The sequence below is a fragment of the Diuraphis noxia genome, unplaced genomic scaffold (assembly GCF_037042655.1).
Source record: "Diuraphis noxia isolate RWA-SAM2 unplaced genomic scaffold, SU_Dnox_SAM2 contig0001, whole genome shotgun sequence".
Taxonomy (NCBI): domain Eukaryota; kingdom Metazoa; phylum Arthropoda; class Insecta; order Hemiptera; family Aphididae; genus Diuraphis; species Diuraphis noxia.
In genome coordinates this window covers 105,117,656-105,130,745 of record NW_028301711.1, presented here as the reverse complement: position 1 = coordinate 105,130,745, position 13,090 = coordinate 105,117,656, and the positions used below count along the sequence as shown (strand labels likewise).

Here is a 13,090-nt window from a genome sequence, read left to right as displayed (position 1 = left end):
TTTTTTATTTAATTTAATTATTAAATAAAATACAATATGTGGTAGATAAGAAAAGATATATTAAAGAGCTTTGTATAATGTTTATATTAAACTTGAACTTTATTATAACCTAATAAGTGCATTATTAAAATTTAAACACTTAAAAATGATAAATATTAAAAAGTAAAACTTTATTAACATTAACGACTCGATTCGAGCCAATTCAATAATTATTTAATCTTATAATCACATCGTGCTTATAATCTTAAAAGTTTATAACATAACCGTTTATCAGAATATACTCAACGTATTGCCATGTGCTTCACGATAACCATGTATTGGGTATACTTCATATCATGTAACCATGAACTATGATATCTGTAATCGTGCACAGAATAATACAAACAACAGTTGATGTGAAAATACGTAATACGGCTGTTATTAATGGTCTTATAATACATTATGTCATTATGTATGATATGAAAATACGTCATTAGTAGTGTTACGTAGTGAGTAGGTACAAAGATTATCATTTATCACCGATATACCTTGTGGTTGAACAATATCGTATTGTTGAAGTACACCAGATACACAGAAGCTAAAGGTAAATAATAATAAGATCGGATATATGTAATAATATAATAATAATATGTATAATTGATACGAATAACTATAGTGCTCCGAGGCGTAATATAAAACAACGACTAATCGTCCTACAGGCTACTACATAGAACGAATATGATGCTAGTAATACAAAATGCCTATTCAGCGTCTGCTGTACTACAGTGTGAATAATTTTACTTATAATCTACATACTATAAGGTGTGTTGTTTACATTCAACACTTCCCCTTAAACAATATACCCTAACTTAGAATTAATATATCTTATTCCCATCATCTCCCTGAGTTCCTGGAATCTTGGTCGTGGAGTTGGCTTAGTCAATATGTCAGCTAACTGCTCCTTGCTTGGCACATACTCCAGAGAAAACATCCCTTCACTGAACTTCTCACGAATGTAATGATAGCGAATATCGATGTGTTTTGTTCGCTTTGGTATTCTGGATTTTTCACTAGTTTGATGGCGCTTTGATTGTCTGCATACAAAACAGGTGTATCTCCCTGTGGCTCCAGAAGATCACTGATAAGTAGCGTCAACCAAGTGAGTTCCTGTATAGATTGGCTAAGCGCTATGTATTCTGCCTCAGTAGTCGAAAGTGCTACCGATTTTTGTCTTTGTGAACACCATGCTACGATTCCATCTCCCATCATGAAAATGAATCCTGATGTTGATCGTCTCGTTGTTGTGTCACCTGCATAGTCTGCGTCACTATATCCACGCAACTTTGGTGTTACACTAGAACCATAAATTAAACCATAATTAAATGTTCCCTTTAAATATTTAAATATACGTTTCACCGCATTCCAATGAATTGTCAGAGGCTTTTCTAGATAACGAATGACAAGATTTACTGCAAAAGTTATATCAGGCCTTGTTATTTGGCTTAGATACAACAAACTTCCAACTGCTTCTCTGTATGGAACTTCCCCTGCTTCCAATGATCCTGACAAATTTGGATCTAATGAGTGTTGTGGATCTGTGGGAATATGCAGGACTTTGGTTTCTTCCATATTGAACCTCTCTAAAATGCGCTTGCAATATGAAGATCGGTGTATGAAAATTGAACCATCAGGTCTCTGATCAATTTCAATACCCAAGAAATGATCAAGTTCACCTTCCTTCGTCTCGAAGTTGTCCTTTAGATACTTCACCATTATGTCCACCAGCTGGTTATTTGTTGCTGCGATTAGTCCATCGTCTACAAAAATAGCGACAATTAGTAATTGATTGTTTTTATTACTTACGAATACACAAGGATCTGCTTTTGTTTCCTTTAGGTCAAAGTTCATCAGCATATTTTTGAACATTTTGTTCCAGCACCTGAGTGCCTGTTTCAACCCATATAGGCTCCGTTGAAGTTTGCATACTAACTGTGTTCCATCTTCGTAACCTTTAGGCTGTTCCATATAAATGTCTTCTTCAAGATCTCCATATAAGAATGCTGTTTTAATGTCAAATTGTCTGAGTACTAATTTTCTGGCTGCTGCTATCGCAAGTATTACTCGAATAGAATCATATTTCACTACTGGGCTGAACGTTTCTTGAAAATCTATTCCATGAACTTGCGCACATCCCTTTATTACTAACCTTGCTTTGTACCGATCGACATCTCCGTTCGCTTTGTATTTAGTCTTGTATATCCAACCATTATTTATAGGTTTTTTATTTTGAGGCAAGTCCACAAGTGTCCATGTTTTATTTTTATTCAATGACAACATTTCATCGTTCATTGCTGCCTTCCAATCATCTGAATTGTCACCTGTCATAGCGTCTTCGTATGTAACTGGATCATTACATGCTGAAAATAATGCATCTTTATACCTTATAGGTTTATTGAGTTTTCCTCTGTCTCTGAGTGTCATTCTTGTTTGCTCTTCAGCTCCTATTGGTATCTGTTCATCATCATCCAACTTTTCTTCGTCGTCGTTGTTGTCTTCCTCATCTCCAGCTTCACCTTCCGAATTTATTTCTTCCTCTTCTTCTTTATTTATGATTTTTACTTGTGTAGCTGTAGATGGACTTGTTGACTCTTTGAATATTACATCTCTGCTTATTGAAATTTCTCTTCCATCAATGCATATACGATATCCTTTGGTTTCTTCTGAGTATCCAACAAATATACCTTTTCTACCCTTTTGATCCCATTTTCTTCGTTTTTCTTTTGGTATATGTGCATATACTTCGCTACCAAAAATTTTCAGATGATTTATATGTGGTGTTTTATTGAACCATAATTTATAAGGTGTTTTTCCTTCTCGATCTGTGTTACCTGTACGATTTATTGTATACACGACTGTATTCACTGCTTCTGCCCAAAGTGTCTTGGATAGATTTTTGCTATATAACATAGTTCTGGCCGCTTCTACAATTGTTCGCATTGATCTTTCCGCCTTTCCATTTTGCTGGGGTGTGTATGGTACACTCGTCTCATGTTTTATTCCAAATTTATCCAATAAGGCTTTTACTTCAGTATTTTTATATTCCAGACCACAATCACTTCTTAAAGTAATTACTGAAATATTTAACTGATTTTTGACTGTATTTAAAAATAGTTCAAATTTATTTTTAACTTCTGATTTTTGGCTCATAAAATACACATATGTATATTTAGAATAATCATCCTTGAATATAACAAAATACCGTTTACCTCCAAGTGAATTTTCCTCCATAGGGCCACAGACATCACTGTGAATTAATTGACCTGGTTTTGTAGTTTTTGTATTGCTCAGTGTAAATGGCTCTCTGTGTTGTTTACCATAAATGCAAGCTTCGCAGAAAAATTTGTTTTTCGTTTCTGTAAATGGAATCCGCATATGTTTCAAGTAGCTCCGAACATATTGGACATTCTGATGACTCAACATTTCATGCCACTGTAGTAATGTGAGAGTTTTAACTGCAATATTTGCTTGTTCAGCTTCTTGCACTGACTTTGTCTTCAGAGCCATTGAAAACATTTTATTCTCACGAACTCCAATAGCAACTATTTGATTATCCCTTTTAAATGTACATCCATCGCTGTCTGTCATCATTTTTATACCTTTGTCAAGGCACGCTCCACACGAAAACAAATTTACTTTAAGATCAGGTACATGTAAAACGTTTGACAAATGACTGTCAACCCATTTATTACCGATTTTCGCTTGAACATTTATATTTCCTTTGCCAATTGCCATGATATGTTTGCCATCACAAATACGTACTGGTAACTGAACTTCAAATGACTCATAGTTACTGAACCATTCTCTTCTGCTAGTCATGTGATCGCTAGCACCTGAATCCACATACCATTTTTCTGACTCACTGATTTTGATGTCCTTTGATTGTACACCAACCAACGCATTTCCTGAGTTGCTCTTATTTCTTTCTTTTTGTTCTTTTAAGAAAATCCGGCATTCACGTCTCCAATGCCCTGGTTTTTTACAATGATTACACTTGCCTGGTTTTTAATCATTGTTCCATTGATTTTCAGAATTGCCAATTTTCGTACGTTTTTCTTTATTTGTTCCAAATGATTTCTTTGCCGAAAATGCACTACTACTTGCAGTATATCTCTCAGCATCATAACTTTGAGTTTGTCTTGTTTCCTCTACCATGAGTCTAGATGACAAATTAGACAATGTTTTGTCCACATTTGGTATCGAATCCCACGCACTGTAGAAATGTTTATAATTTTCTGGCAAAGTCATTAGTATCTTGGTCATAAGCATTGAGTCGGATATTGGTTCACCTAACTGCTTTAATTTTCTACTAAGACTCTCCAATTTCGAAATATGAATCACCATATTGTCATCTGGGTCTTTAACATAGCTGTAGAACTTTTGTTGCATCAACGTTACACTCGAGTCCGACTTTTGTTCATATACACTAAGCAACTTGTCCCACATTTCCTTAGCCGTGTCACAATTCATTATGTACTGCAGTGGTTGTTCATCCACTGATGTGACTATATACTTTTGAGCCTTGTTGTCCGCTTTTTTATATATTGAATAATCTACACCATACCTTTTTCTTGCATCTTCTTCAGTTTCTGAACTTGATTTTGTAAGAGCAGGTTTTTTCGATTTTCCGCTCACAACATCAAATATATCGGCTGCAGTCATTATGACTTTTATTTGGAATTTCCATGTTTCCCAATTGTCATTACCGGTTAGTTTATTAATTTTTATAGATTCGTTTTCCATAATAACAAATTATCTGTACAATGTCTGTACACTATAAATGTAATAATAACAAACACAATTGCTGCGCTTCACACGATCGATGCACTAACACTGCACTGCACTATACTTCGCGAATTATTATTGCTGTACACTGTCTGTACACAAACACGCGATTCGTAAATCAATAATTATTGTATCAAACATACACGACTTTATTATAATTACCTTACTATACTGGGCCCATAACCTGTTGAAGTACACCAGATACACAGAAGCTAAAGGTAAATAATAATAAGATCGGATATATGTAATAATATAATAATAATATGTATAATTGATACGAATAACTATAGTGCTCCGAGGCGTAATATAAAACAACGACTAATCGTCCTACAGGCTACTACATAGAACGAATATGATGCTAGTAATACAAAATGCCTATTCAGCGTCTGCTGTACTACAGTGTGAATAATTTTACTTATAATCTACATACTATAGGGTGTGTTGTTTACATTCAACACGTATTTATTACTTATAGCTTCTGGTCTTTGTAACTGATAAGTATTATTATGACCAGTGCCGCAAACACCTTCAATTGGCATTATAAAAAACATTTATGGGCCCAACTTACGTTTACATTAGGTACTTATTGAATTGATCTGAAAAATGTAATATTTTTTACCCTAGGGCATACAAATTCTAATTTTCGCGGTAGATATAACACATTTACACACAAACACCTTCCAAAACACCCCAACTTTGAGGAGTTGTATCTCGTCAACGGATAAACGAAAAATGAAAATTTAAACGTGATAATTCATAAGAAAAAAAAGCCTTACTAAATTATGAAATTTTCAGTATGGGTTGCCATTTGAAAATCAAAAGTCGATGATGGTTTACCTAATAAATATAAGGGTGAAAAATATTAAATAATTATATAATTCTAGAACAGTGTAAATTTAAAATTTTGAAAAAAAAAAATTTGAAAAAATTGAATACTTTTTGAGTAAATGAGTGTTTCACATTGTATTATTTTAAATATATACATTATACAATATTATGCATATATTATACATATTATTATATGTATATTATATTATAAACATAGGAGAGGGATTTTCAGTATAACATAATATAATTCAGTGGGGCAAATTTCCTTGATCGGGGGAGGAACTTAGCCCCACCACAAAAAAAAAAAAAACCTAGTAGCTGATATAGATTATATACTTATACATTGGTTGTATAATATTGTATGAATAACTCAAAAAATTTGTGGGTGCTGGACTGGTCAATTTCTTTAGGTTTGGCACCCCTAAAAAAAGAATTTGCACCACTGAATATAATATATTCCAAGGCGTCGGTTGCAACGTTCGGTCACAGGTGGCATCACTTTCCGGGCAGTTCACGCTGTCTGGTGAGAGAGCCCCCCCGGGAATGGCAGAAACCTATGGGTGCCCATTTGAAATTCTGCACCCAAACTCTCACGTGTACCAATCAACAGTTCCCCCCACAGTACCAGGCTAATAATAACCTTAGTAGTTAAAGCCTTAATCCAAAAAAAAATTGAAAAAAATATTGCAGTTTTATTAGTTTATTATTAAAAAATCAGAAGTAATTATACCTTCTTCATATACTTTGATTAAACTTTTAAAAAATAAATATATGAAAAAATTACTAAACATTGAATGTATTTAACAACTTGTTTTAGTAAACTAATGCAAGTTATTTATTTTTTCATTTTGTCTTTTGATGTTGAATGGTGCTTGAGCAAGAATATATTTTAAAATGTCTTCCATTTCACTTTGAGACGCTTGTTTAAATTTGGCTTGAGTTTTGACAGCATCTGAAAAACCGTAATAGCAAAACATAATTAGTTATTAAATATATATTATAATTATAACTAAGTATTGAAAACAAATAAATACAAAAACACTTTTCAAAAGTTAATCTATATAACACTAACTTCATATGACAAGTGGATGAGATTTAGTATAAATAACTACAGACCATAGCTTTATAAAATATGAAGATATTATCTTTTTATAATATGAACATAAAATGAAAAAGTTTGATCACTAGCAATTAAAGCTTAATTAAGTAATTATGCTTTGTAACAATAATGCCAAATAGTTGTCAATATTATTGGGCCCTAGTAACTACTTACTATAATTAATATGTTACACAAAATTGAATAAAAAACAATTAAAACTTGTATAAAATAAAATTCAGGGAAGGGGTGTAATCGCCGGGCGGAATTAGGCGTTGGTTGCAACGCATACCGTGTCCACTTCAAATCCCGATCATGGGCGGCATTGCTTTCCAGGCAGTTCACGCTGTCTGGAGAGAGAGGCCGCCGCCTCGCACTCAAGCATGGCAGAAACCTACTGGTGCCCAATTTAAAATTCTGCCAAAAACCACACACGTGTACCAACAAACCTACCCAATCCAAAAACCTACAGTACCCACCCCATACCCAATGACCTATGTTTACATGGGTTAATTAAAAAAAAATTTATTATGCTTATGGTCGTAGTTAATGTAGTATTAATTAAACATTTTAAATGTAAACATAATCTTACCAAATATAACTGAACAACTTGTCAAGGTTGAAAATTTATTTTTTCCTTTTTTTCCAGTGTATGAAAAGTCTTTAAGCAATTCGTCTTTAAATAATTTATACATGAGCCTTTTAACCACAGACTTTACATGTTTACCGCCTAAATAGGATAGTTGACTTACCTATATATAATAGAAATGCGTATAAATTGAATAATTCTTAATTTATTTTTATTTTTGAATTGAATTTTATTTATAGTATAATTGCTTACTAAATTATTGCGGAATGTACCATCTTCAGATATTCGTTCTGCAAATATTTCAAGGTCTTGTAAGTTATCTAGTGGTAATGAGTAACTACTTATAACATCTATTATTGGTATAGATGAATTATTCATAGGAACAGGAAAGTCAGAAACTAACTGCATTTTTTCTAAAATTATTTCCATTACATCAAATCTTTGAGTAAGATCTCTTTGATTATTTACTATTCGCCTTAATTCATGTTTTATAAATGACAGAGTATGAAGGACTTCTTTTTGAAAATCTTTACCTATTCACAACAAATAAGAAAAATATAATTACTAATGAAAGAGATACCTATAAATATCAAGCTAAATGAAAGCACAAATTGGGCAAATATTAACAGTACCACTGCATAAAAGTATAAATACTAACCAAGTTCAGTTGGTGTAAAAAGACTTTCTGAAGTTTCTACTGATGATCTAGATGTTGGTGTTGCAATTATTATTTGTGGACTTTTGTTATTTGCTATTAATAATGAATTAAGTGTTAAGAAGTTTTAGTATTTATAATTAAATTATATATATTTACTGTATTTGATTTCAGTTGATCTAAGTGAATTAGGATTGTCCTTGTTGTTTCTACCAGTCATATAATTATTTTCATTATCATCACTACTAATTTTATAACCTACCAAAAAAAAAAAAATAATAATAATAAATATAAGATTTTCATATAACTTGTGCTTTTACAGCTGAAAGAACATACTAGAAAAATTGAATTTATAAATTTTAATATTTGCTCAAGATTCAGAAATAATAATAATGCTGAGTTTAAGAGATTATTAAAACAAAAATATGATAATAAATTCTAAACATTTCTAAACATATAATAATATTTTAATCAATACTTATAAGTTAAAATATTAAAGGTATGTGTAAAATAAAAAAAGTTATCCTTTAGAAAAGGATTACTTTTTTTATTTACCCTTTCGTGGAAATAAATTCCAAGTATTACATTATTTTACTAATATTACTCATTATTTCTTTACCACTTTTAATAGGAGATTCATTATTATAAAACAATTTTTTGACTATTAGTGGCCTTTGAATAGAAGCACCAATACTAGTTGTTGGTCGTTTTATGGAATTGATGGATGATGAATTAATTGGCTGAACTTTCTGAGCTACAATTTGATAAGAATAAAATTGAACTATTTTAATTATAATACAAGTTTGTTATATTAGATTTAAGCACAATTTAAATAAATTAAATTACCCTTTTTTTTGGAGATGGTGACCAGCCAGCTGATTTTTTCAAAGATAAGGTTTCATTAAAAACTTACTCTTCAGAATCTAAATTTGAAATTTATTAATTTAATTAAATTAATAAAGTATTTAAATTGACATAAATTAATAATTAAAGACAGGATCAATAAAATTTGTATTCCTAAAAAAATAAAACATATTAATATGTAGGTTATATCTAGAGTTAGGATGTTGATGACTTTTGAATTTTTTTTTCCTTTTATTCTGTACAATGCTATCCTAGCTAAAAATTTGTTTCATGCTCCCTTGATGCAGAATATTCTAATTTTATTTTACATTTTTTGCATTTTTTGCTATAAATTCATTTTTTTTTGTTTTTCAACATTTTAAAGTAATTTTTTCATCTTTTAGGGCATTTTTTGTACTTTTTATACAATGTGGGCCATTTTTCACAAATAATAGATTTTAGGGCAAATGTTACACCCAAGTTTGGAAACAAATTTAATTTATTTAAAATCTAACATTGGATTTGGACTGTTGGTAAAAAATAATTTTAATACCAATTAAATTAAAATTTATTTATACCCATATCTCTAATAAAAATTATTATTTATAAATAAGTTTTTTCCTTACTTAATTAGTATTTCAGATAATTTTAAAGGTCATTTTTTGAAGTTTTTAGGGCTTTTTTGCATTTTTTTAGGGCATTTTTGTGTTTTTTAGGTCATCAACATCCTAACTCTAGTTATATCATAGATACTATTCGTGATCATAAAAATAACACCATTACTGTCATCAATTATTATTGGTAAGAACTTGTTATTTCAATTATATTCAATTTAAATAAATTATAACCTTTTTTTTTTTCAATGGTGAACAACCTGCTGCTGCAGACCTTTTTAAAGTTAAGGGTTTATTAAAAGCTTCATCTTCAGATTCTAAATTTGTAATTAATTTTATTAAACTAATAAAGTATATATATATACTTATAAAATTAAAAAGTATAATACTTACCTGGATATACAGGACAATCAGAATAAGACTGAGTTTTTTTCTTTGCAAGTAGTTTTCTTTTTGATTTGTCATCATCACCACTTAAATCACTTATGATGGTTGCCTTGTCTGCAAATGCTTTTGCTGATATCAGAGATTCTAAAATACACTCCAAATTGAAGAGAACTATTTCATTAAATTTTCAATCTCAAATATTTAGTTTACTAATATTGTTTTTTAAGATCCTTGCTTTGAAATAATTAAAATCAATTTCATTTGGGATAGATTTTCGCTGGATTCATTTTGCTGCAGACAATTGGTTTAGAGGACATGCACAAGTACCATTTTTTTTTACCCAATAGTTTGGTACTGTCTCAACAGAATTATCTTCAAAGAAATGAACTACTGAGTAACTTGTCATAATTAATATTTATTGCTCTATCAATAAACAACAATTTAATTTCATATTACATAGTTATTTAAAATAGTTAAATAATACAAACATATATATATATATATATATATATAAATAATAATATACATATTAATAATACAAGTTATTAGTCAATTTTATTAAAATTAAAAATAATAAATGCATCATTTTAGCTATCATTAGAGTGAAGAATAGGAAATGCAATATTTTTATTATCACTATCACATAAAACAATATATTTAAAAAAGTTTGTGAGATCTACATCAACAGTGGCGAATTCTTCAGATAAATTATTAACATAAGCTATACCCAATTGTAAGCTGTTGATTTTAAAAAATAATATTCAACATGCTTAAATTGTCTTACTAAATCAACATTTCTACCACCAACCGAATCATGACATATATTAAAAACTTTAAAAATTAATAAATTTTTATTATCTTTAAATCCTATGTAATTATCACTGATAGATTTAGTGTTGATTTTAACATCATGTTTTATGACAATTTGATATTGAGGGGCAGTTAAATGTTCAATAAGAGGCCCATTATTATGCAATTTTTTATAGATAACTTCATTACATAAATTAGTACTTAACTTAGATTCACTAAATGTCATAAACTCCTGATAACCTGTTCTAAGGGTTTTTCGTTTTTCCTAATCATTTTTTTCAAAAACTTCATAAAATTCTCAAATGGGAAGCATGAACAATTATCTAAAGGACCAAATTTTCTGTAATCATCCACTACATGTGTTAGTTCATGGACGTTGTGTGATACAAACTGTGCACCATATAATTCCTCAAATTTCTCAACAAAATGTAATAATATTTTTTTCACTGAAATCTACAAGTTTTTTAGAACTGTTCGAAGACAAAAGGATTCTAAAGGCCACATGTAAACATATAAAATGTAAAAAGCAATCCTTAGACAGAATATCTTTCAATACCACCGGACCCGTATACAACAAAAATATCTAAATTCAGTGGCTTTCCACCGTGCCACTTCATTTAACCCTCTTGGTTTTCTGGAAAAATCACAAGGAATACTTGATTTAATATACAACAAACGATCAGAAATTATATTTACATCTCGAGATTGTAAACGAACTTGAAAAGGAGCTTTTTTAAATATACCTAACCACAATGAAATCAATTTTTTAACTACACCTAAACAAACTAAATGCATGTAATCCATACTAAAGTTATCAATCATGTTTATTTGAGGAATTTCAGTTAAAATGGAAACTGTTTCACCAATATGATGTTCATCATCTATTCGATTTAAAAAGTCCGTATGTGTTCTTTTTGGAAAATTTTAACCTAAAAAACACATGGTATTGTATAGAATAACAATATCTGACGAGTAGCAGTTATAACATAACAGTGATTCTATAAAAGCTATAATCATTTTAATACACAAACACGAAGTAGCCATCACTGTTATTTTTCAGTAACAGTTGCAGGGAATAACAATATCTGACAAGCAGCAGTTATACTACACAGTGATTCTAAAATATCGATAGGTATTCATGAAGTAGCAGTCATTGCTACTTTCACTGTTATTTTTTCAGTAGCAGTAACAGTTGCTACTGTTACTAAAAAAAATCACAGTTTACCACCACTAGCCGATGGGAAGTTGTGTACTTAGTATTTTAGTGTGTATAATACTATAATATAATATAGAATGCTTGTATATAGTATATATAGTACCTATATTTGTTATCTAAAATACTATAACTATCATAACTCGTATCTTTTGATCCTATAATATTTGAACCACTAGTAAATTCTCTATCTACGAACATTTTCCACAATCTAATTTACATGTAATGATGAGATTGTTGCCAGTCATCTTTTGCAGGATGACATCGTGTATCGTATCATTAATACGTTTGTTTTCAAATTTTATGTTTTTATAAGCATGGCCTATCCACCCATTTATTTATATGTATAATATTATAATATTATAATTATAATGTACTTGGTCGTATAGGTACTGTATAGTGATGACACACCGCGCGCTATTATGCTGCATATATGTAGCATGCCGAGTTATTGGTTTATGCCTACTTCACGGTTAAACATATATTTATAATTAATGTTTGGCCTGCAAAATGTTAAGTGGGCAATCGTCTCCCTCCCCATTCTCAATAAAAAAACATAGTTAATTATATTTTATAATAATTATTATTAATTATTTATAATATGTAATTCAATATCTTTGTAATCAAACATTTGATTTTCACAGAACACAAAATTATAATTAAACGTTCAATATATAAATTATTGAGTGAAAGTTTTATATTCAAACTATAATAATTATTAATCCAAGTAAGTTAAATAAATGTTAAATATTAATACTTATACAATTTAAAATTTATTTTAACTTTTAATATATGTTCTTAAATGTTAATTAATTCTCATTAAATATTTCAATTATAACATTAAAAATGAAATAGCTATTTAATGTTTGATAAAGTTTGAATTTTAAATATTTAAATTCCAATCAAAGTTAAACATTGATACAATCATTATCATTGATAAATACTGTGTGGGATTTGTTTATATAACAGTTTATATGGTATATAGCCAACTCACACAACCAGAGATAAACAGGACCTCGTATGGATGATGATTGCGTGATGACCGGAGTGGAGTCTCTTGAACAGGAGTAATAGATATTGATCTAATATAATAAAAAATATCTTGTATTTACGCAAACCTCCTGTCGGATAATAATTAACACGCTGAGTAACTCCCGCGATTTGTGATCAACGGCTGCTCACGTAACAATAGTAGTGTATGCAAAATGGATTAACCTAACCTAAAGGTAAAAGT

At 30.0% G+C, this 13,090-nt stretch overlaps 1 protein-coding gene across 1 annotated transcript; it reads right to left on the bottom strand.

Moving 5' to 3' along the window:
* Window positions 1-6,470: 6,470 nt before the first annotated feature.
* LOC149063078 (uncharacterized) lies at window positions 6,471-8,914 on the bottom strand. The gene is made up of 7 exons (XM_089215501.1): window positions 8,836-8,914; window positions 8,609-8,743; window positions 8,149-8,247; window positions 7,993-8,085; window positions 7,587-7,867; window positions 7,338-7,497; window positions 6,471-6,601 (listed from the first exon to the last, which is right to left on the bottom strand). The coding sequence occupies exons 3-7, from the start codon at window positions 8,207-8,209 to the stop codon at window positions 6,471-6,473; spliced, it is 726 nt and encodes a 241-aa protein (XP_089071627.1). The 5' UTR covers window positions 8,210-8,247; window positions 8,609-8,743; window positions 8,836-8,914.
* Between the last annotated feature and the right edge of the window lie 4,176 nt (window positions 8,915-13,090).

What these genes read in the sequence shown, in the direction of transcription:
- LOC149063078 (XM_089215501.1), bottom strand. Translation starts at nt 8,209, where the DNA reads ATGACTGGTAGAAACAACAAGGACAATCCTAATTCACTTAGATCAACT. An exon ending in ATCAACTGAAATCAAATACA is followed by an intron (nt 8,086 to 8,148) that starts GTAAATATATAT and finishes CATTATTAATAG; the next exon opens with CAAATAACAAAAGTCCACAA. An exon ending in TTTTACACCAACTGAACTTG is followed by an intron (nt 7,868 to 7,992) that starts GTTAGTATTTAT and finishes TGTTGTGAATAG; the next exon opens with GTAAAGATTTTCAAAAAGAA.